The 22,929-nt window shown below is 45.0% G+C and overlaps 3 protein-coding genes across 5 annotated transcripts; 1 reads left to right on the plus strand and 2 right to left on the minus strand.

The window, feature by feature from the left end:
• The first annotated feature begins 79 nt into the window (after window positions 1-79).
• cactin lies at window positions 80-7,191 on the plus strand. The gene is made up of 10 exons (XM_030404152.1): window positions 80-435; window positions 1,394-1,994; window positions 2,113-2,208; window positions 2,311-2,456; window positions 2,586-2,748; window positions 5,085-5,199; window positions 5,357-5,549; window positions 5,734-5,856; window positions 6,038-6,390; window positions 6,488-7,191. The coding sequence occupies exons 1-10, from the start codon at window positions 131-133 to the stop codon at window positions 6,976-6,978; spliced, it is 2,586 nt and encodes an 861-aa protein (XP_030260012.1). The 5' UTR covers window positions 80-130; the 3' UTR covers window positions 6,979-7,191.
• A 14-nt stretch (window positions 7,192-7,205) lies between these two features.
• sema4e (semaphorin 4e) lies at window positions 7,206-14,374 on the minus strand. Of its 3 annotated transcripts, XR_003982263.1 has the most exons (16): window positions 14,144-14,374; window positions 12,308-12,624; window positions 12,031-12,176; window positions 11,594-11,656; window positions 11,410-11,508; window positions 11,212-11,311; window positions 11,012-11,122; window positions 10,752-10,903; window positions 10,418-10,596; window positions 10,153-10,309; window positions 9,772-9,994; window positions 9,523-9,638; window positions 9,275-9,432; window positions 9,134-9,186; window positions 7,688-9,018; window positions 7,206-7,564 (listed from the first exon to the last, which is right to left on the minus strand). XR_003982263.1 is itself a non-coding variant. In XM_030404153.1 (15 exons), the coding sequence occupies exons 2-15, from the start codon at window positions 12,414-12,416 to the stop codon at window positions 8,348-8,350; spliced, it is 2,337 nt and encodes a 778-aa protein (XP_030260013.1). In that variant the 5' UTR covers window positions 12,417-12,624; window positions 14,144-14,374; the 3' UTR covers window positions 7,206-8,347. The 3 variants fall into 3 exon arrangements, 2 of the variants coding, with proteins under 2 accessions (XP_030260013.1, XP_030260014.1); XM_030404153.1 differs by having other exon boundaries at window positions 7,206-9,018; XM_030404154.1 differs by lacking the exon at window positions 14,144-14,374 and adding an exon at window positions 13,912-14,117 and having other exon boundaries at window positions 7,206-9,018.
• Window positions 14,375-16,087: 1,713 nt separating this feature from the next.
• Window positions 16,088-22,823, minus strand: stap2a (signal transducing adaptor family member 2a). The gene is made up of 11 exons (XM_030404219.1): window positions 22,558-22,823; window positions 21,688-21,759; window positions 21,462-21,581; window positions 21,317-21,373; window positions 21,069-21,220; window positions 20,842-20,973; window positions 20,674-20,743; window positions 19,570-19,672; window positions 19,377-19,472; window positions 19,166-19,294; window positions 16,088-17,974 (listed from the first exon to the last, which is right to left on the minus strand). The coding sequence occupies exons 1-11, from the start codon at window positions 22,801-22,803 to the stop codon at window positions 17,919-17,921; spliced, it is 1,233 nt and encodes a 410-aa protein (XP_030260079.1). The 5' UTR covers window positions 22,804-22,823; the 3' UTR covers window positions 16,088-17,918.
• Between the last annotated feature and the right edge of the window lie 106 nt (window positions 22,824-22,929).

Genomic DNA, 22,929 nt, shown 5'->3' on the forward strand with positions numbered 1-22,929 from the left:
TGATATCAATTTAATTCACTTATGTTTTTAAAATTAAGTTTACACAGTGAAACTGCAAACGGTTTTATTTGTTACGTCTTATTTACGCGACAGAGGGCACTTCGGACCCCGTAACGACAGAAAGTTCGTGATGGGCCCGAAATCACGACGACGGACCCGCTCCAAGTCCAGAAGTCGAAGCCGGGATCGGCAGAACAAGTCCAGAGTGAGCAGGTCTCGTTCCCCGGAGGAGAGGAGAGGCCGCAGTCGGTCTGCGGACAAGAAAAGACCCGCCCGTGGCCGGGGACGGTCTGGCAGCAGGGACTCCAGCGAGGGCTCTCCTGGCCCGCGTCGGCCTCAGCACAGGGACCGTCCAGGCTCCAGGAGCGGCTCGGAGGGCGACAGGAGGCGAGGACCACAGCGACCCGGGAGCAGTGCGAGAGGTCGATCATCAAGGTAAATGTCTTTACTGGCTGATTCGAGCTGGCTGTTGTTTAACGCTTTACGTTGTCTTTAAGTTTTACGTTGACTGTATGACGAGTAGATGAAAAAGACGTTACAGCAACGAGCTGTCCCGCGTTAATCTGGGAACTTTCTATGTGACGATCAAGATAAAACTGTGTCCCACTGTTAAATCGGCGCTATGAGTTTGTGTTAGTAAAAACAGCATTATGTCACTTTTTTTTTTTTAAACCTGAAAATATCAACTTTAAAATCCTGTTGATGGTACACAGTGTCTTGTAACAGGCTGAATGTCACTTGTTTCTCCACTATGTAACTTCAGTGAGAGGGGACGGCCACAACATTACATACATGTTTACTTCAACACATGACATTGTTATAATATAATGAGGTTTGTTTGTAGTTTATAGCAGGTCCTTCCTTCCTGCTGCTGTCAGACTGTACAACCAGCACTGCTCCCAGTAGACCTTCATGTGCATGATGTCACAAAAGAGCCAATTTCTCTGTTTCTTGCACTACCGGTACAATTTTACACACCCATATCTATTATTATTCACAACACACTGCCATACTGCTTACAGTTACACTGTTAACAGTGTAAAACAATAGTTATAGACAATATATGAGTATATTTCTGCTTCTTAATTTTTTATTGTATTGTTTTATTCTTTTAATCTTATCATTGTTTTTTTGTTTTTACAACACCACTGTCCTTTGGTGGCTGTGATGAAGAAATTTCCCCGTTTGAGGAAAAAATAAAGGAAATCCTGATTCTGATTCTAATTATTAGCTCCTACATCACGTCTGACAAACTGTTACAGACCTGGAATTTGTATTTACTTCTACATAATGATGCTTTAACATTATTATAATCATTTGCATGTTCACAGGGCGCTGTAGTAGATCCACAAATGTAGTAAATCGTGTCTCTGTCGATCTTTGTCTGTCTCAGCTCTGACTCAGATGATTCCAGAGTGAGGAGGAGGCGGAAGGAAACGGAGAACCGGGCTGGAAAATCCGGAGAGGGGAGAAGGGGAAGGTCCCAGCACAGCTCGGACTCCCGCGATGGAAGTAGCGACAGGGAAAGGAGGAGGCAGAGAAGTCCTGACCGAGACAGGCAGAAGAGGGAGCGGGACAGAGACGGAGAGAGGCGCAAGAGCAACAGCAGGGACAGGGACAGAAAAGGAGAGAAAGGCCGAGAGCAAAGGAAGAGGAGCAAGGACAGGGAGGAAGGGAGGAGCGTCAGAGGCAGAGAGAGCGCCGCCAGAGACAGAGGGAGGCGTCGCTCCAGTTCGCCGGAGTCGTCTGACAGCTCGGGGTCTGGTCGCGAGGTCCGCGTGGCCAAAGAGAAGGAGGACAAGAAAAACCAGAAGGAGATGTTGAAAGCTCTGGAGACGCCTGAGGAGAAGAGAGCCAGGAGACTGGCAAAGAAGGAAGCAAAGGAGAAGAAAAGGAGAGAGAAAATGGGATGGAGCGAGGAGTACATGGGCTACACCAACGCAGACAATCCCTTCGGCGACAACAACTTATTGGGCACATTCAAATGGCAGAAGGTGAGTCGGAGAGCATTGCTGTAACAGTAAAGCACGTCCAAAATGTGTTTGTAGTCCCATAAGTTGGCATTGAATATTGTAACTCATCCGAGACTCGTGTTTTTGTGTGCATTTTCAGGCGCTGGATGTGAAAGGCATCGGCCATCTTGGAGAAAAAGACCTGAAAGAGCGGAATAAATTGATCCAGGAGGAGAACCGCAGAGAGCTGCAGAAGGTACGAACTGTGTGGGCTGGGTTTTTTTTATGCCTTAAGTATAACGTTGAGTTGTTTTAAGACGCAGCCTTTCCATTCATCGTGTCAACTTTGTGTATGAAGGTGAAACAGCTGCGCCTGGAGAGGGAGCGAGAGAAGGCCATGAGAGAGACGGAGCTGGAGATGCTGCAGAGGGAGAAGGAGGCCGAGCATTTTAAGACCTGGGCCGAACAGGAAGACAACTTCCATCTGCATCAGGCCAAGCTCAGGTGAGCGTGCGCATCAGCAATTAGCCAGCCACCTCTTCTCATGTCAAAGACGAGGATTCATTCGGTTTCTGCGATTCCGGTAAAGCTCCGCTCCTGCAGCTGTCTGACAATACTGTGCTGTGTGTCCAGGTCCAAGATCAGAATCCGCGATGGTCGCGCTAAACCCATCGACCTGCTGGCGAAGTACATCAGTGCAGAAGACGACGATCTCGCTGTGGAGATGCACGAGCCTTACACCTTTCTCAACGGGCTGACAGTCACAGACATGGACGACCTGCTGGAGGACATTAAGGTGTGGTTACGTTACACAGGATGTAGTAATGTAATTAGGGATGCAGCTATCTTTTGGTTTTATTCTTGATTAAGTTAAAATCATAAATGACAAGGAAAAGCAGCAGTTCTCTACATTTAACCACCAAATATTTGACAATTAACCAATCAGTTAATCGACTGATTGTTTAATTGTTGTAGCTCAAAATTCAATTAAAAAACTGCAGCCTTGTTTAACTCGTGTAATATTTCAGTTACTGTGAACTCAAACTAAACATCCTGAATCTTTAAATTTACAAACTTGATTTTGTGATTAGTCTTCTATCACTTTGTCAGCAAATAGACCACCTGCTGAAACGACCAGCAGGTTTGGTAATCACCCCTCTCCAAGACCAGGGCCCATATTCACAAAGAATATTAAGGCTAAAAGTAGCTCCTAACAGGCGAATTTAGGAGCAACTCCTAAAAATAATGGGCGTGTCAGTCGTAACTTTAGGACTCCTAATTTTTGAAAATAAGAGTTATTCACAAAACATTTTAAGCCTAAAAGTAGCACCTAAGTCTGGGAGACCTTAGAAGTAGTCCAGAGGACTCCTAACTCGCTAAGACCTGGTCACAGCCCAATGTTTTGGAGACGCTAAATGACAGGGAATTATTAAAACGATGTCAGATGGACCGTGAAGGGACTGAAGTTGTGGTTGAGTTGGTGAGGGACGTAATAACGTTCCCAATCAACCGAAACAATCCAATAACGCCAGAGTTAAAATACACACCGGTATTTGGCTACGGGGAAAATGCAGCTCTTCGCACGGGACTAATATTACCTGGGGACCTCAAGTGATTTAGAATTTATCCCATCACGTCCGTGTTTCGTGCGGCACAGGATAAGCAAAGTCTGTGTTTTACTGACATTATCCCCGGGTCGATCGCACCGAAGCCCTTGCTGGAGCAGCACAGCTGTTATATATGGATATTTTTAATATAATAACTGGTGAGCCTGTTGAAAGATGGAAAAATGTTCCTTACCGCATGCTGCCATGCATGTAATCCATCTAATCATCTTTCGAAATTTCGCTCTTCTGATGAGCCTCCTGAATTTGCACCCAAAATGCTGTCAAAACTTTCATTTATAATTCCCAACGCAGCCTCCATAATTCTCGACCGGGAAAAAGGCAGAAAAAAGGTGGAAAACACAAAAGACCTTAAGAAAAACAAAAAACGATCCCAAATCACAGAGATGCCGATTCGCACGGGACTGATATTATCACATGACCTCTGTGTTTGGTGAAATATGGTAGGTAATTTGCGGTGGAATTTTTACTTTACAAATTACGGACATGGCAGATTCACACGGGATTAAGATCACAGACGACCTCCGCAATTATTACAAATTACTGGAGGTCCCCAGGTTATACTAGTCCCGTGTGAATAGGGCTTTTGTCAATCGGAAAAAGTTGCATTCCATCAATACACAAATTCTCTTTGACGCATGTTACAATATACTGGACATTGTTGCGAAATGGCCCGGATCAACACACGATTTCCGAATTTTAATGGAGAGTGGTTTGACGCAGCTTTTCGAGCAAATGCCGCTTTTATTGGGGGGGGGGCACTTAATTCTCACCATAAACACATTTCTTTATCCAATATCTTTTCATAGGCTTTGTCATGGGCTTGCAGGCAACTTCCTTATTTTCACTTCATGCATTGCGTAGCCTAAATGACTTTTCAATGGGCTGCCCTGTCACTGAACAACCAATCACCTTATAAAATGACGTCATCCATAGCAACAGAGAGTTACTTCTAGTTTAGGAGTTCACTGTTTTCATAACTAAAAGTAGGTCTCAGCGGCTTTGTGAATTACTTTTAAGAAACGACTCCTACATAAAAACTTTTAGTCCGATTTAGAAGTACTCCTAACGTTAAGATAAAAGTCTTTGTGAATACGGGCCCAGATCTTCTGGTTAATATTTGAAAGAATATTTAAGAATTAATTGTGCAAGTTTAGACCATTTTATATGTAGAATATTTACGTGATCAAAGCAACATTCATGTTCTTACTTGTAGAAAAAATTGTCAAATCCCACTGACAATTGGTGCAGGGTGTGTGAGTTGTTTCCTACAGAACTATTTTAGTGTCTTATTTCTCTGTCATTGCCTTTTTCTGACACAGAGGGGCGCCAAGTCCCAAAATGTTCAGATTGCATGCTCTGACAGGTCCAGTTTGTGAATGTGAAATCCGTGAATCATGTGTTGATGTAAAATGTTGCATATAACCTTACAATCTTGTGCCGATTGACCCCAGACATGACCTATGATCTATAATTATTAACTGAATGGGTGTTGTTGTGCTGGTAGGTGTACATGGAGCTGGAGCAAGGGAAGAACGTGGACTTCTGGAGAGACATGACGACCATCACAGAGGACGAGATCAGCAAACTGAGGAAGCTGGAGGCCTCTGGGAAAGGACCAGGTACATCATTCTTCTGTGAAACAAATGCTGCAGTTCTATACTTGGGCTCTCTTTATTTTTGTCTCCGTGAGTGACAAATGTGTGTGCAGCAGGAAGCAGCCCTCAACCACATTTATTCCCCACTATGTCCCCACAATGCAATCTTTTTGATTCACAGGCGATCGTCGTGAGGGCATCAACACAGCTGTGAGCACAGATGTGCAGACGGTGTTCAAAGGGAAGACCTACAGCCAGCTGCAGGCGCTGCATCTGAACATCGAGACGAAGATTCGGGCCGGGGGGTCCAACCTCGATATCGGTTACTGGGAGAGTCTGCTGCAGCAAGTCAGAGTCTACATGGCCAGAGCAAGGTACGAGCGTGGGAACCTGTACTGTGCTTCCATTCCTGCATAGTATTAATTTACATGCCTGATTTATATGCATGTTCCAAAAATGAATCTACAGTAAAACCTGGACAGATTGATCGCGATCTGTCTGGATAGATGTTTGAAGTGTGTGTGTCTGTGTGTGTAAAACCACAACGTTCTGTCGCAGGTTGAGAGAGCGACACCAGGACGTACTGCGTCAGAAGCTGTTCAAGCTGAAACAGGAACAGGGGGTGGAAAGTGAACCTTTGTTCCCCATCATCAAAGAGGAGCCGCGGAGTGACGACGAAGTGTAAGTTACCTAGAAACAACACACATCCTGAAAATCTTGGCTCAGTCACTCAGTGTGCATATTATTAGTGGCGGTAACCTGAGGTTCAACTTTCACTTCACACTCTCAATTCTCACTTCTGTAAGGATGTGCATTAGCGACTCTTACATGTAAAATACTTCCCTTTTTTTTGTAACACCAGGGAGAGAGAAGAGCAGCCAGGTACGTCATCCACAGAGGAGTCTTCATCAAGACACAAGAGCAGAGAAACAGAAGATGATGAAGACGACGCCGAACCATCAACATCCAGAGCAGGAAACCAAGATGAGGACGGAGCAGAGAAGGGCGACAAGGATGAAGAGGAAAAGGGCGAGGTGGTGGAGGCCGTGCTGACGGAGGAGGACTTGATCCAGCAGAGCCAGGCGGAGTACGACTCCGGTCGCTACAGCCCGTCGCTGCTCACGTCCTCCGAGCTGCCGCTGGACTCGCACACAATCACACCGGAAGAGGACATCCACAGGCTGCAGTTAGCGCGGCGACAGCTACAAGTCACCGGTACGAGACAAATGAAACAAAATGTGTTGATTTACAAATGTGCGATGTATATTTCTCCCCAAGACACTCACTGTCGCTTCTTTGCCTTCTCTATCAGGCGATGCCAACGAGAGTGCTGAAGACGCCTTCATACGTCGTGCCAGAGAGGGCATGGGCACCGATGAGGCGCAGTTCAGCGTTGAGTTTCCCGTCACAGGGAAGATGTACCTGTGGGCAGACAAATACCGCCCCAGAAAACCCCGCTTCTTCAACAGGGTCCACACGGGCTTCGAGTGGAACAAATACAACCAGACGCATTATGACTTCGACAACCCTCCGCCCAAGATCGTGCAGGGTTACAAGTTCAACATCTTCTACCCGGACCTGATTGACAAGCGCTCAACGCCGCAGTACTTCCTCGAGCCCAGTCCTGACAACAAGGACTTTGGGATTTTAAGGTTCCACGCAGGCCCTCCGTATGAGGACATTGCCTTTAAGATCGTGAACAGGGAGTGGGAGTACTCGCACCGACACGGCTTCCGCTGTCAGTTTGCTAACGGGATCTTCCAGCTGTGGTTCCACTTCAAGAGGTACCGCTACAGGAGATAGAGGCCATATTACAAGATGGACCAAGAGCCCAGTCGCTGTATATTCTATCGGCTGTACAGTCAAAGGGATTTGTTGTATTTTTTTTTTTTTTTAGCTGCCCTCATACCAAGAAGCAGTTTGTTAAATCTCTAAATGACTCTGTACTGTAGGCTGAAAAAGTAAATTGTAATGTCTGAAAATGACACATTAAAGATTTTTTTTCCCACTTTTTAATCGTTGTAAGCTGCCATTTGTTTCTGATGTGAACTCCAATGTAAAACATGTACTTGGAGATACAGATTTCAAACATTGACATTTAATACTCGTCAGTCAGCAGAGAGAGACAGTAGTTTGAAAATGGAACAGTCATACAAAGACATGATTCAAATCTGCAGTTAATATCCACACGTTCATCACATTCTCTGCTAGTCCAGTCTTGCAGAAAAGTGGTAAATCCTGTTTGCTCTGTTGTTCCAGTGGAGCCATATAGCAATCAGGTAGACGAGGTTTAATACAACAAAAGCTAGTGGTTAGAAGTGAAATGGCTCAATTTCAGTTACTGTACATTCCTCATGAAATCATACCAGTCTTGACAAGATACTCCGATCTAAAAATGAGATTTAAGACAATTAGTAGAAACAATTAAAAAGTAAGGATGCACCATATGGATTTTTACAGCTCATTCTGAGAAACGATTTATAATTTCTGTATTTTAAAAAAAATTCCTCACCTTGAGTTTATGCACACCTGAGGGAAAGAAGGGCTGAGATCTAATGACCAAAGATGGATGATTTAATATTCCACAGCTCCAATTAGATTTCATGTGTTAAAACTGCAGAACATGTACTGCACACTGCAATCATATTATCGCTCTCTGAAACCCAAAAAAGGTCCATGTGACAACATGTTCGTGCTCTAAGTCTACTCTGCGTGCTCTACCTGGGTGCAGGCACTTGTCACATTGATCAAAGATGTTTGGCTTTGTTTCATCACCTCTACTTAACAGCTATAAATTAATTGGAGCAGTTAAACGGCTGACAACATACATTTCCCACCATCGGCCGAACATATCATGCATCCCTTAACTAGAATACACTTTTAAATGTACAAACAGTTGTACTCAAAGAAAGAAGTGGTGCAGGAGTTCAAGTGTCTCTCCTACAGAACAAAGCCCATCAGAATCTTTTGGTGTGTTCAACAGTTCATATTCTCAAAACAAAGCTTCAACCACATTTTGTAAACGCTGTTGAGATTTCTACTCAAATATTAAGCTGAACCGATGAATCCAGTAGTTCTGCCTCGAAACAGGAGGTTTGGGACATTCCCTTTCATTTTTCACATTTCAACTGCACTGAATGGGAAACTGGTAATAGTAATGGGATTGTCTTTTTTAAATCTCTGATTCATCATCAATAAACTGCAGAGATGGAAGATTAACACCTGAGGCATTGTTCTCCTCCTCTGCAGCACCGACTGCTGCCTCCCCTCTGCTGTGGTTGTTGTTACTGGTGCCATTGTCTCTTCCCACCACCACTGGCTTGTCCTCTTCCTGCGCAGACCTTGGTGCTTGTTGGTAGCTCACATGAGAGTTCAAACCCTCCTGGTCAAGGGATTGTTCTCCCTTCTTCTTTCCACAGTTCCAGGGCAGTGGTAGGTGGCCTTTGTAAAAGTTCCAGGTCAAAAGGGCAAGAAGAGAAACAACAAGTAACCCTATTGCAGCCTGCAGTCCAGCCACAGAGGGACCGTCTGTCTGAGCCTGGGGATAAATCGCTTTCCCATCGCCAGAGCCTGCTGGATGTATACTAATCTGGTACTCCACCACAGTGGTCGTGTGCTCGCTAGTTTTGGAGCGCTCCACTGACAGGCAGCGGTATTGTCCAGCGTCGGACTGTGAGGCGTTTAGGATAAGCAGTCCGTCTTGGAGAAACTGAAGGCGATCTGCAGGGGTCAGATGGTTTCCGTCCCGCTCCCAGTTGGTTTTTGCCATGTTGGAAGGCGGAGGACAGTCGAGCTTTAGGTTTCCCATAGGCCAGATGGACTTATTCAGGGGCTTGACGGGATCTGAAGACAAAACACAGGAGCATCAGATGCATTTTCATTTAACAACCTACAATCAACCTCAATTATGGTTCTTATATGAGGTAGTATGAGGTACAAATGATGTGCACTAACTCACCAGCATCCGGGCAGAGAGAGGCGTCTCCGTCTTTCACACTTTGGATTAGTTCTCTAAAGCAGCAGATACAATAATTGAAGTTTGGATACAACAAATATCAAAACAACATGTTATGCTCTACATGTCAGGACAGTTGCCTACCCTTGGGAACTGGAGAGAAGAGTACATTTCCGAGCAGCTTTGTCCCAGCCACAGTACGGGTCTCTAGATAACACACAGTCCATACAGGATGACGACCTCTCACAGGTGGCTAGTGGTACCTGCGCTGCTCCAGAGTCTGAGCCTGCATAGAGCTGACCCTGTACACCACACACAAACACAGCAATGACACTCACGTGGGCTTTACCCTCATATATAGTAAACATAGATACGCTTGAGTTCGATCTTACCGTGACATTAGAAAATTTCAGGATCTTGATCGGCTCTGTATTCTTGAAGAGTTGAACTTCCTCGATGATGAACATTTCTCCATCGTAGTTTACAGCCTTCAGCAGTGTGCCTTCCTCTTTTTGTATGAAAACAGAGAACATGCAACATTTTAACGCAGACACTTGTGTCGTAACGCTCACCACTGACGTTGTCTGGTTAGCAAAAGCATCAACGTGACACAAACAGAATGCAACCCCGACAAAACACACCTGTGCCTACGAACATCACTTTGTACTTCTCTCCATCTGCTCCCTGCACTTGGTTGACTACAATACGTGTGAATGTAGCTCCCCTCCGCACCAGTAGAGGCTTCTGTCCTATTGGCTGGATGACTTGGTCCATGAGGGGCCTATCTTTGATAAATTGAAGGGTCCGATCTGGGAGGCCCAGGGTCTCAGTTATGCCCTCTTTACGAGCCTCATTGTCTATACACTGTTGGGGGAAGGAAAGAGAAAAGATAGAAACAACAGAGTCAGCAGACAAAAGGAATCAGCTTCCTGCTGGGCCACTCGTTAAAAAAGAGTTGCCTTTTGAGTTCTGCCTTTGTTTCTAACACTTGCACACACACGTTGACTAGAGGGCACACTCACAGCTCCGGGCCGAGGGACGGGGACATCTCCGCTATACATCACCCACTTAACAAAAGAGGTTTCTACGGTGACTGGTGTCTTGTACTTTCCCTCTGCAAACACTTTGCTGATGTCGGACACACGATATGCACACACTGCAGACAGGTCTGATGTGTCCCTGAAAAACACACACAGAAAATGAGCCAAGTGGCGTGCCAGAGACAATTAAAGAGAGCAAGACCCTCCTGCCTCTAACAAATACACGTTTTTTTAAATTCACACGTACGACTGTGGTGTGAAGACAGCGTAGAACAAGCAGTCCTTCCAGTCCTGCTGGGGGTCACACCAGCGGTACGTATCCTGGATAATGTACGGCAGCTGAGACTCGAGCACTGGGCAGTCCATTCTTGCCTTCAGGAAGGACGTCCATTTCTTCTGCAAGGTCCTCAGACCTCCCAGATCTCCCTTTGGGCACAGAAAGACACCATCATGCCACAATGTCAAGTGGAAAAACACAAAGACATACGGGATGCACAATCAAGCAAAGGAAAGGGCTGAACCTACAGTAATTGAGGAAGTGCCATTTATATGTCATTGTTATTTGCAATAAACTCTTTCACCTTGCAGACGCGGGCCACACGGGAGACCACCAGTTTGTTGTAGCAGTCGCATTCCACAGCGGTTTCACTAAAGAACAGGTAAACCTTGTCATCATCTCCTATTGTGCTCGTCATGGCCTCTGGCATCTGGGTCATGGAAACAAAGTTGGGCTCTGACATAAAAAGAAGAGACATCAATTTTGAGTCAGCTTCTGTCAAAGTGAAAAAGTAATGTGAACTTGCACTGTGCAACAAACAGATTACACACTATCAAATCTTACCATGAAGCCAGGAGCTCTTGAACTCAGTCCGTATGGAAGCAAGACCGCTGCGCATCAGGACAGGTTCAGAGCCCAGGAAGTTCATTGAAGTGGCTGAGTAAAGGTTGTTTTCTGGCAAGACACGGAGATACAAACGAAAACATTTAGCTACTTCATCCGATCCTCCTCGCTCTCTTATCTGTTCTATAACGGCTCCTTACCGAACATGATGGAGGCGTATCTCTGGAAAGGATCAAATGGACACTTCCCTTTGCCATCCTCCCTTTTGTTCTCAAGAGTCAGCGTTCCATCTGCAAAGGACTGCACAGACCAACATCTTTGAATCATTCTACACACACTGTATCAATTTATTCAGTGTGGAATATGAATGAAGATAAGCAGCTCTGAATTTTTCCCACCATATAATCGCACTCCGGATCAAAAGCGTTGGTCCCACACACATACATCCTGTCGTCCTCTGTCTTGTGCAGGATCCTGATATAGTTCTTACAGTCCATCTATAAACGCATTTCAAAAGCAATGACTACATCTGCTCAACATGCAATACATTTAAAAAGGGAAAGAGCTCAAAAAGGGACCCACCTCAGGATCTTTCCCTTTGTTTCTACAATCATCTTTTTGCTTTGGGGTCACTTCCCATTTAACCTAAAAGAGCAAAAAAACAATTTGTCATAAAGTTTAGAAACATTTTAACATTTTCTGTTGTAGAAATGGATAGATACAACACTCAGTGTAGTAACAGTGTTTACTGTCATAAAACATGAAGACTTTTTGTAAAGCTTGTTTGTCTCCCAGGCAGGACTCACTCAACAACAGTTTTCTCATGGCAAGTGCTGCCTGTAAGGCTCTATTCAGGGTAGATTACCTGGCATGTTACACAAGTCTGTTCCTAAAATGTTCTTAGCCCTAGGTCATGAAAGCTCTGATAAGAAATGTAAGTAGACTGAGCCCAACCATTAATGGGCGCTGTTCCAAAGTGGGATTGGCCTTAACTTCAGTGTTAACAAAGGTGTTCTTACTGAAGTACGTTTCTTCGAGATGTCTTTCAGTTCAAGTGCGTACACTGCCTCCCTGGCACCAAGCACAAGCAGGTCCAGATCTTCTCTCAAAAGCATGGTGGAGTAGTTGAACACTCCCTCCTCATGAAACCTCTGAGCGTTTTCACCTGGAGACAGAATATGACTGATGAACTCAGCAACCACCCGTGATTAAACCCTGTTTCCCAATAAGTCAGGCAACACTTGAACCATATAAGCCAGCAACTCATGGCGAAACAAGACAGATAGAAACACTCACTACGATAGGGCACGGATCTACGGGGGCGGCAGTCGAGCGGTGAGTCTTCTTCCAGCGTCAAGGCCAGGGGCAGCAGCCAAAAGACAGCGAGGGACAGCACCGGATACATGGCTCTTTTGTTCAGGCAATTCAAGGGGAATATAAGCTTTATTGTTTCTGAAACAGTCAGTCATACAGGAAGAGAGACAGCAAGTGGCATCTATGACGTGACGAGGTCTGGGCTGACTGAAGGGCACTGGCCCCTTTACTGGCCCCGCTCAGCAGGCTGTCCATGATGAGATGGATGGCACAGTCCAAAGAGACAAAGCCAAGGAGGGCTGAAAGAGACAAGGTTGTATGGATATCACAATCAATTCACCAGACGTGAGACCTGACAGAATAGTAGCTTCAAATATGTATAGAAAAATAAAAAAACAAAACAAAAAAAACAACAAAAAAGAAAATGTTTGATGTGTGCGGAGAAACGTTAAAAACAAAGCGTGAAAAACAAAGAAAGGAGTAGAGGAACGGCCAGAAAAGGCTAGAGTGAGCTAAAGTCAGCGCGGCAGTAATTCTGTCAGTGCCATAGTGATGTTAATGCAGGGCCATGAAAGGCATTCAGCGGGGTGCAGGGATGTCAACTTCAGCTCTCCTGCAGCACCAAACACAAGCACACAATGAGAGATCCGCAGCGAGTGCCAAAAACTGGTGCAGATGAGAGAGCGGCTCTTGCAGCAACTCTCTTGCAAAAGAGCAGGAAACACGGTGGTTTGACTCACAATTACCACTTCTAACACCAAAGTGACTATCAGCCTGGGCATGCTTTTCACCTAAACCCCCCGCTGTAGCAGTAACAGCTGTTGTTTTTCTGTGATATGGTCCACAATGTGCACAGTGGGTGTGTACTGCACTTGCCCAAGAGAGGTGTGCTGTGGGCCCCTGATGGGCTGCGGCATGTCAGAGAATGCAGCTCTGATAACATGTCTCACATATTTGTCCCTGGGGCCCAAACCAGTCTTCACTCAACACTCATCTGCACACACAAACAGTCACAGTGCACCTTGGATTTCATTCTTGTTTGTTGGGGAGGGACAATGCACAGTAATTAACACGAGCACCAAAGTCTATCTTGTAAATGTGCCAGATTTAACCCTACAGGCTAATGTTCAACTGCAGTCCCTGGCAGCTCGGTGGCATTAAATAAAAAACAAAAAACCACAACACATAAACACACACAAGTAAAATAAGACAACCACTCCTCCAGGCCATGACATCTGTCCCCGGCAGGTTGGTGGCGTATGAAATCACAACACCCATGGGGACAATTTATCACAAAACACATCAGCACTTAAACCACATCAAACCACATCAAATGCAAGTGCGCAGAAGCGTTAAAGCTGGTCTGAAATCAGTCGTGTTGATTAATAATGCAGCTTGGAGCAATTTGTGAGCATGCTAGTTGGTTGTTTCAGTTCATTCAGACGAGAATGTGTTCAATTTAAGTCAATTCTACTGCACTTAATTAAGCTTTTAACCTCCATATTCCCCCGAATACAAGTACTAGCAAAGTGCAGGATGTGTAACGTTAACGTTATAGAGTTAACCGTCAGACGTTAATCACCTACCTGCTCACCGACACGCCCAAACCGGCGGAGACTTCTATTTAAAAAACACTCCGAACACCTGTTTTAAGCGCGATTTCTTAAACCACTAATTCTCCATTAACAAAGATGTCGTTCGTAAAGCTAACTCATAGTATTATGAACCGACTGAACAGTGTGGTGAACCGCCCCCCCTCACGCCCAGCAACCGCCCGTCTGCTGACATGAAACTTTGATTCGAGCTAGCTTTACTTACAACTTCCTTCAAGGCTTGTCCGCGTGAGACGTCGCAGGTCCAACGGTTGGGACAAAAAACAAGAAATAACAAAAAGAAAACTCTCCTCCAGCAGCTCAGAGGCTGTTTTCTGTCTCTATCCACGTCCCCTCAAAGTCACAGCGGTCCCCCGTTATTGTGGAGAGGTTCCCAGCGGTGAGAGGGGTCTGAATGGCCGGCTGCTGCTCCGCTTGGCCCCGCAGGTCTTTTTTTTTTTTTTTTTCAAACTGCCGTGGAGGAGTCGGGAGGAGCTGATCTGTGATCCGATTCAGGTTCCATTGTTCTCGTACATGTTTATACGTCTGAGATGAGCTCAGCTGATTCAGAATAAGGTGAATTATAAAAGCAGCTGCAGGGTGATCATGGGATTTTTTTTTTTTTAAACTTTAAGTAACATGTTGAAACAGCAGTGATGGAGTAACGTTACCCAGCGCAGTGTTTGTGGGAGTTGTCCTGCTTTTTATGAATGTTTCAATTGTTCTCATGCTGTCATCGCATCAGTTATATTCATGTCGCACCTGCACTGAATTATAATGTTTAACTTCTTAACTAATTATGCTTTTACAGCACTTTTGTGTGTGTTTCTGTTATTTTGTCCACAATTTCATTGCTCAGTGTGCAGCAAAAGTACAATAACAGCAAAAAAAAAAAAAACTGCCTCATCAACATTACCAACAATTAAAATTAAAATATCATCAAAAAGTTATGGAATTAAATGGAATTAAATTAAATTACACAGATACTCACCCTTCGAGGGTTCCTCCAGTTTACATTACTGAAACATCTTGTGTTTTTTTTTTTGTTTGCTTTTAAAGGTGCCCTATGTAAGAATTTCAGTGAAAACATCTTAAAACATTAAGAAAATTAATTAAAATGGTCGACAAAATTTGATTCATCTACAATCTTTCGAGATGCCGCTGACAGGAGTGGCAGGACTACTAATTCATTGCTGTGTGTGTTTCTTATAGGACTTATATTCTCTCGGTAGTTACACTGACAAACAGTTAGTGGTCACTCTGGTGATATGCTGCCCTCTATTTGTACACACTGTACATTCAATCTATGTTAGAGCCTGACTGATATATCTGTTATATTATTGGCTGATCAGATATATCGGTATCGGCGTATTTGTTGCTTCTGCAAGTATGACATTTAACACATTTTTTTTTTTTTTTACAGAACATAATGCAGAAAAAGATGCTTATTGTAATTTATACTTATTAAATTCCCAGTGAAGTTTATTGTTTCAGTGCACTGAAGTGAATATGGACAATAAATGTACCCTTTAAACTGTAAAATATCCTGCCTCAGTCATGTAGAAATCTTTGTCACAAACTTTGCACAAAGGTGTGTTTATGTTTATATTTCATGTATACAACAATATCGGCAGACATATTGATATCTGATTATATATCAGTGTTGCCATTGGCTCCCAAAAATCCTGTACTGATCGGGCTCTAATTTATATCAATTTCAGTTTTCAGATTTTTCAAGTTAAGAGAGGACAGAAGGCGTAATAATTAAGAAAATTAAAGGAGAGAAAGAACACACTTTAAAAGAAAAAGGAGAGTTAGCTGTCCCGGTATAAAAAAAACAAACAACTGCTGGTAATTTTGCAGATTAAAGGTCCAATATGTGAGAAATTTAGCTGAAAACATTCAAGATTAAAGTTATCAACAGAATGAGAAGAAATGACAGTACTGACTTTATGATGTCTATGTACTGTGTTGTTAGCACGAACCCATCCTGGGCTAAAGCTCCTCTGCTATTAGTGTAAAAACGAAACCTCTCCTGCTAACTGCTGCTACAGTTAGCAGCAGCTGGCAGGTCCTCTAGCGATATACTGCCCCCTATTTGTTTAGATTCATTGGTACTTACATCCCAAAAATGGATAGTTTCCATTAATTAGTTGAGGGAAGGCAATCATACTTTGAAAAAACACTTTTAATTGTTGCAGAATTCAATTCAAATAATGAAATTATCTTATTCATCTTTTCTTAACTTGAAGAAACAACAGTTTTCTAATTAAAGTATTTACTGAGGTGTGTGAGATCATTGACGATGATTGAAAACACACTGACCACCACGTTAAACTGCAAACGAAAACACTTAGACATCTGTAAACCATAATGTATTTTCTCTTTTCTTCTGTCTTTCCCGTGGTCAACATCATTAACAACACTTGATTATCATCTTAAAAGGCAGGACAGATTGTCTGGCATCCTCTCTAACAATTATTAACCTATTATTGATGAATTCCAACATTATCTTCTAACCTCTAACTTCCTCATTCAACCCCATCAATCATCAATCCATGACTGGATCCTAAGAACCTGAAACTCAGAGAAAACGGAGCACTTTCGAGAAAGCACAGGCTATCAACTCACAACAAGGACAAATCACACCCATGCAAAACAATTTAATGCCCTCGTCATCTAACAAACACTATTCTTTGATACTGATCGAGTAGACACAACACGTCATGTACAAACATACAAGAAACCGTTCATTGTAAGAAGACACTTGATCACAGTTTGCCACTAGTACTCAGACACATCACATCTGTAAGGACTGGCCAGTTGACAGACATGTCAAGTACATGAGTTCCCCGTCCAGAAATACTTGTTTCAGGTTTAAACACCTTGAGATCTGTCATAAATTATAATTGTGTTATTAGAGGTAGGGCGTGGTGTAATGCTGTAATAAAGCCAAAAGTCTTTGCCAGGTTTCGTCTGCATCGTTAAAAGGCCGGTCTTTGCCAAGTGAACGCCCACGAAGACGGCGTGCCGCAAATATTCTGCCCCTTTAGACGACAGACGTTCCACCAGAGGGCAGCCCTCGCATACGAACACGGCCGATTGGTTTTCTCGAAGAGGAACTGAAAATCACCTGGAATTTCCAGGCAGGTCTGAGCACTGGTGAGTCATAGCACCGACACGACACACAACAGCAGAGAATAAGGAAACACTTTCAAATAAGCACCGACAGTACAGTTAAAGTTGAGTCCTACAGGAGTCACGACGGTGTCACCGAATCAACGATACATCACAGGTTGCTTATCAATCACAAACAGCACTCGGGAGCAGCGGGCAGAGATTGTGCAGTTTTCAGTTTCAGACGATTTCTGTCTCATGTTCAAGCTCACGTCGAGCTTTTTTCACTTCAGAGCTGATAAAGTATCTGAGGTCCCAGGTCAGAGGTTTGTTGTTCCAGTGTTAATCTTGCGAGTCTGTGTTTGTTTGTTCTCAGTCTCCAGTGTTGCAGCAGCTTCATCAGCAGCTTCAGGGGCCTCAGACGGTAAACATCAGGCTCAGCTGGTGGTCCGGCACGCGTCAGCGCTTCTCCACAAAGATCTGCCGTATGGATTCAGTGTTTTTCGTGGACTTTATGTTGAAGGAAAATGATTTCTTGAGTCCCTATTTTTATTTTTTTTTGCCCAGTCAGTTTGTAAACAGCGTTACGCAAGTAGACAAAGCACTGGTGGAGTGTTAGCCCAGCCGAGGCAGGCAGCATTTAATGCGGTTTTATGACCCAAATCCAGTGTTTACCAGCCAGTCTTTTATCATCAGCCATGTAGCAAAGACCAAAAACAATCAGACTAAGAGCATTCTGTATCTCCCTTTGAGAAAGTGGCGGTATTTGTAGTCCCTTGTCTTCCACCTAGAAGGCACAAGATGAATACATAGCTGCGGTGAGAAGGGGTTTGGCACTGAAGATCGAGTACGCTGTGACAGGAGGTCGCTCCTTCGCGAGCAGGTCAGTCCTGACTGGCTCGCCTCTTCTCCAGCTTCACTTTGAGCTCCTCGTTGAGTGCTGTGGAGAGACAGAGGAAACACGCCGGGGTCAAGGTCCGTCTCGGGCTAACAACGTTTACTGTCTCGAGCTTGAGTGTGTGTGCTCAAGAGCAAGCGGTGGACGAGTCAGAAAAACACCACTTATAACCCACACTCGATGTGCACTTCAGAACCGAGCGAATCAAACAATTTGTCACGGTCGTTGACATTGTTCCAGTTGTTGCAGAAGTTGGATGTTAGAGTCGGTGCTATTATTCAGGTCTACAAAGTTGTGGCAGAGTCCCGACAAATCACATAATATTAAGAATCTGCTCTTCTTGATGGGACTCCTGAGAGTAATATAATATTACAAGATCCTGTGTTAAAGACCCCATATTGTAGAAAAGTATGATTTTAGTGACTTTTGGATTTTAAAGCAGGTCTGTGTGCTAGATAAAAACTGTGAGAGTATCAAAATGCTCACTCCACAGAGAGGAATGCACACAGCATGTATTTCTGTATTTCGAAACTATGCCGTCAAATAAGCCGCCGGACTCCCGTAAGTTTATGATGTCACAACTATACAGTCAGCACCCTCAGCCAAGCAACCAGTGTGTCGTTTTTTACGGTCATCCGATGGGTAATTTGATGTTTTTGTTCTAACAAATCATCTGTTCTTGATCGTGCCATGTATAGTATTTAGTATTTGCAGGAGTCAGTTGCGGTTCTAGACCAGTTTTAATAGGGGGGCCAGGTTGGGGCCGGCTTTTGTGTTAGGGGGCACATACAACCCGGGAAAAAGGATAAATCCCTCATTCAGACAAAGCAGTGTTTACAATTTCAGCAATTTTGATTGGGTAGTAAACTGCTGAGACACTTTATTTCTGCCTTTCCCTTCAGAACAAAATCATTGCAAGAAATCTGTCATTGTGTTATTAATGCAGACTCCCTGTCAGGGGGGCCACAGGGGGGTCCAGACTCAGAGTTACGGGGGCACTGGCCCCTGTTGGCCCCCCCCATAGAACCGCCCCTGGCAGGAGTGAAATGAAGCTATGTCCTCCTTATTAATCAAGAGTGTCCCAGTGAGCTCTTCTAAGAAAAAAAAACCCCTTCACCTGCTTATCGGTCCCTTGTGCTGACTAATTGCAAATACTGCGAGTGTGAGCATTGGGACGCACCCACTGAGTTTTAACCATATCTGGTAATAAATCAGGATTAACTGTCTACTCACTCTGTGCGAGAGGTGAGGGGGAGAGGATGAGTCGTCTCATCGGGTTGGTGGGCGAGGCTGGCACTGGTGAAGTCAGGATACGGCGGTCAGGGGCGGGAGACCTGGACAGGGGGCTGCCGGGCCAACGATCTGCACCGGAACGAAAGCAGGGATCATTATCGCGGTCTGTTGTGCAGACTGTCTGCATGTGGTTTGTGCGGCCGAGACAAACCTTGTTTTGGAGGCAGGGCGGGGGCCTTTGGCAGGGGGCTGGAGGGGGCGGTGTGGAGGATCCTCTCTCCGTTCTCATCGTTGGCTGAAACGTATGCTGATGACACAAAGAGAGTTCAGCCTCATGGCCAAAATAAAAGCATAATAAGTCAACAAAAGGATCCTGAATATGTGTTTGGGCTGCATCTCCTCACTGATGTTCTCCTCGTACGGCTCCTCCAGGAGGAAGGGCTGCAGAGTTCCTGCTGTCTTCTCTACCAGAGCGTCGATGACCTCGTGAAGGTCAGCACAGGGGATCTGGAAAAGGAAACCTGCTTTATGACATGCCGGAAGCTTTTCGTGTTCTATATTTCCTCTTCAAATAATGTTCATGCACCCATCCAATATTCCGGTTTTGTATATGCACCACTACTATTAAAGGGGACTGATTTAGCATTTTGTTTTCCTTTCCTTTACTGTGTTATAAAGGTTCTTTTGCATGTAAAAAGATCTTGGAAGTCAAAAAGGTCAAAGTTGGACCAACAGCAGCTCCTCTGTCCCACAGGAAACACTGGTCCTGAAATGCCTCGTCAGCAGTCCCCCCTTTGATTCTGTGACTCAGTGACATCACACTACATCGGGGAGTCACACGTTTACACAATCTGCAGCTCATTTGGCACATGAGACTTGATTTTACACAGCTGCTCTGTTGTTGTTAGCGCCACTGCATCAGGCATGTGTGAGCTGACCAATCAGAGCAGATAAGGTATCCAGGAGGAAGGGCCTTAAAGGGACAGGCGCTAAAACAGAGGGAGATACAAAGCTGCAGCACTGGACGGTCTGAGAAAACCGATGTGTTTTTTGAACATTTAAGCATGTAAACTTAGTGTAGCAGTAACCCATAATAATACTATGAACTTCAAAATGAGCATAACATGTTTCCTTTAGAACCACACAGGGTGTCAGTCAGGATGTGGTTAATTCTTTTTAATCATGTCAATTTTGTGTTTTTGCAGGCAGTTACATCTGTTAGTTCAAGCTGTGGCGTTTCAGTGCCACATGAGTCACTGGCCTCATGTTACAGACATTAAAAAGATTCTGATGACACACAGATAATAAATCTGCTGAAGGAGAGCACTGGTATCAGATCGGCACACGTTATCAGCAGATACCATAATTTAAAGTATCTGTATGAGGGACAAAAGTTACCTGAGGTTTCTCCTGTAAAAACACATTCAAGATACAACATTAAAAAAAACTGTGAATAAACATGTAAATCATCTATAATAAGAATTGTTCTGCAAGTTTTACACACTTACAGGGTTTTCTACATCAATGACGTAACCACCTTGGTCCCTCTGAGTCACGCGGTAATGTCTGAACACCGACCTGGAGCAAGAGACAGGAACAGAAACAGCTTGCGGTGACTGTTGTGTCTGACTGTGAGATGTGCAGCTGTGCTGTGCAGATGTTCAGCAGGTGTTTACCCGTTTAGGTCCTGCCGAGTTGTGACAGCCAGCGAGCACCCGTCTCTGCCGGGACGGAGCAACATGTTGCCACAGTCTGGGTGCCTCTCCAAGAGGACTTCAGCCTCTGTTCGAGACACCGGGCGAAAACACCTGCATGACACACAAAGACACGCTTTTAGCCATGCACACACACTCAAGGTGCTACAGTGCGTCCTCTGACTAGCAGGGATGGGAGAGGGACTCACGGTGGGATCTCTCCCACTAAAGGCACAGAGAGGGGCGAGGGAGGAGCTCGTGTGGGGGTGCGGGTTCTCCTCCTGGACCTCTCTTTGTCCACCACCTCCTTCAGCATCTGGAGCTGGCCCGGCAGCAGCGTGAGACAGGACGGGACATTCAGCTGTGATGACACAAGAGGGGAGGATATTTACAAGACAGCATAAGAGAGAGACGGACTGGTAAAGGGATGCAGGTGTGCAAAAAGATGAATATTTACATCCACAACAGAGTAGAGGAACCCTTTCCACAGCTCCCTTGATTCCAAGTTTGGCGCCTAGAAAAGACAACAGCTCTTTAAATCCTGCATCAAGTTTTAATTCTAATTCTGTGTGTGTGTGTGTGTGTGTGTTGAGGGGCGTTACTGTGAGCTTGGTCTCTCCATCCTTCATGCGCAGGATGAGTCTGGCTGCCTCCAGGTTTCTGTCCCGGCTGCAGTCGTCCTTCAGGGACACAAACCCACCGAGGTCCAGCTTCTCCACGTACTGCAACACACACACACACACACACACACACACACACACACACGGATGTTTCAAGGCACTGTGAGGCACAAAAAAATTGTTGGCCTACTTTCTGTCTTGAACTTACATGAGCGTCCTTGGCATTATTGAAGAAAAACAACGAATTCCCGCACAGACAGGTCCACAGCCGCCTGGAAGCCTGTCACACACAGACACAAACACACAAACACACACACATCTGTCTAATGGGTATTTGCCTTTTTTTATGACTTCCACATTTCCTGTCCCAAGAGATGGATAGAGGGGTCGGGCCGCAGCTGCTGTCAGTCTGCGGCCATGGATCAGTGCAATCCCCTGCACCTGAGCCAGGCTCACATTACACGTCTATATCGCATTAAAATGAGCCTAATGAGGGAGGCTGAGCCTGGGGGAGGGTCTGCACCGGTCTTTGTCACCTTATATATACACATTAAAACAACATGCAACACAAGTATTGAGGGATATCCTCAATTTTACTGTATGCAACTTTGAATAGAAGATATTGTCTGATGCAGTTCATTGATGAGGCTGTCAGACAGAGTATTTCTCAGAGCCAGTGATGGAAATGCTGCATGTATGTCACAGATAAGGAACACACAGCCCCTCCAATCCTCCCTGTGGTGGGATGTAAATGACAGTGTTTTGACAGCAGTCGGGTCTCCACGCTTCACACGTCGCGATTCGTTCATAAATTGTTGCATGCCTCCTGATACCGGACCAGACTTTTACACAACACAACAAATCTGTGATCCGCTATGATGTGAAGCAATCCGGCAGCGGTGCACAGGATCGCCTCGCCCATGCTAACACAACGAGGAAGTTGACAGCTCTCTGGGAATGGGGAGATCAGCCGGTGTGCGGTGCATACACACACATACATATATATAGAGAGAGAGCTACTGACCACAGCATGCATCAGAAACAACATGGCACTTCATCCGCACCGGGCCGAGCCTACCTTTTCTTTCGGCCCTCGCTTCTCCAGGTATCCTTCGTAGTAGCAGGGCGGGAGCTGCGCCCGGGGTCCCACCGACCCGGAGCGCTGCCTGACGGGTGCAGCCGCCATGAGTGTCGCTGGCTGGCCACCGACCGAGGACAAAGGGGCGCTGAGTAATTCGGGGAGTGACACGCCTTCCCCGATGAGATAGTGCTGTGGCAATAATCCAACAGCTGGCTGGTGTAGCCGGCTGTGTCTGGGGATCATGCAGACGTGTGGATGTGAAGGTTTTAAAATTGAATCTCCCAAATATAAAGAATATGTGAGAATGTAATTACATCGATTTAAATGAAATCTAGTGTAAAAAATAAAAAATAGATAATCCTTCACCCC

The sequence above is a fragment of the Sparus aurata genome, chromosome 21, assembly GCF_900880675.1.
Source record: "Sparus aurata chromosome 21, fSpaAur1.1, whole genome shotgun sequence".
Classification (NCBI taxonomy): domain Eukaryota; kingdom Metazoa; phylum Chordata; class Actinopteri; order Spariformes; family Sparidae; genus Sparus; species Sparus aurata.

What these genes read in the sequence shown, in the direction of transcription:
- cactin (XM_030404152.1), top strand. Translation starts at nt 131, where the DNA reads ATGGGCCCGAAATCACGACGACGGACCCGCTCCAAGTCCAGAAGTCGA. An exon ending in ACCGCAGAGAGCTGCAGAAG is followed by an intron (nt 2,209 to 2,310) that starts GTACGAACTGTG and finishes TTGTGTATGAAG; the next exon opens with GTGAAACAGCTGCGCCTGGA. An exon ending in GGCCTCTGGGAAAGGACCAG is followed by an intron (nt 5,200 to 5,356) that starts GTACATCATTCT and finishes TTTGATTCACAG; the next exon opens with GCGATCGTCGTGAGGGCATC.
- sema4e (XM_030404153.1), bottom strand. Translation starts at nt 12,416, where the DNA reads ATGTATCCGGTGCTGTCCCTCGCTGTCTTTTGGCTGCTGCCCCTGGCC. An exon ending in ATACGCCTCCATCATGTTCG is followed by an intron (nt 11,123 to 11,211) that starts GTAAGGAGCCGT and finishes GTGTCTTGCCAG; the next exon opens with AAAACAACCTTTACTCAGCC. An exon ending in AGTGATGTTCGTAGGCACAG is followed by an intron (nt 9,639 to 9,771) that starts GTGTGTTTTGTC and finishes TCATACAAAAAG; the next exon opens with AGGAAGGCACACTGCTGAAG.
- stap2a (XM_030404219.1), bottom strand. Translation starts at nt 22,803, where the DNA reads ATGATCCCCAGACACAGCCGGCTACACCAGCCAGCTGTTGGATTATTG. An exon ending in ACTCGGCAGGACCTAAACGG is followed by an intron (nt 20,744 to 20,841) that starts GTAAACACCTGC and finishes CTCTTGCTCCAG; the next exon opens with GTCGGTGTTCAGACATTACC. An exon ending in CGCCCTGCCTCCAAAACAAG is followed by an intron (nt 19,295 to 19,376) that starts GTTTGTCTCGGC and finishes GTTCCGGTGCAG; the next exon opens with ATCGTTGGCCCGGCAGCCCC.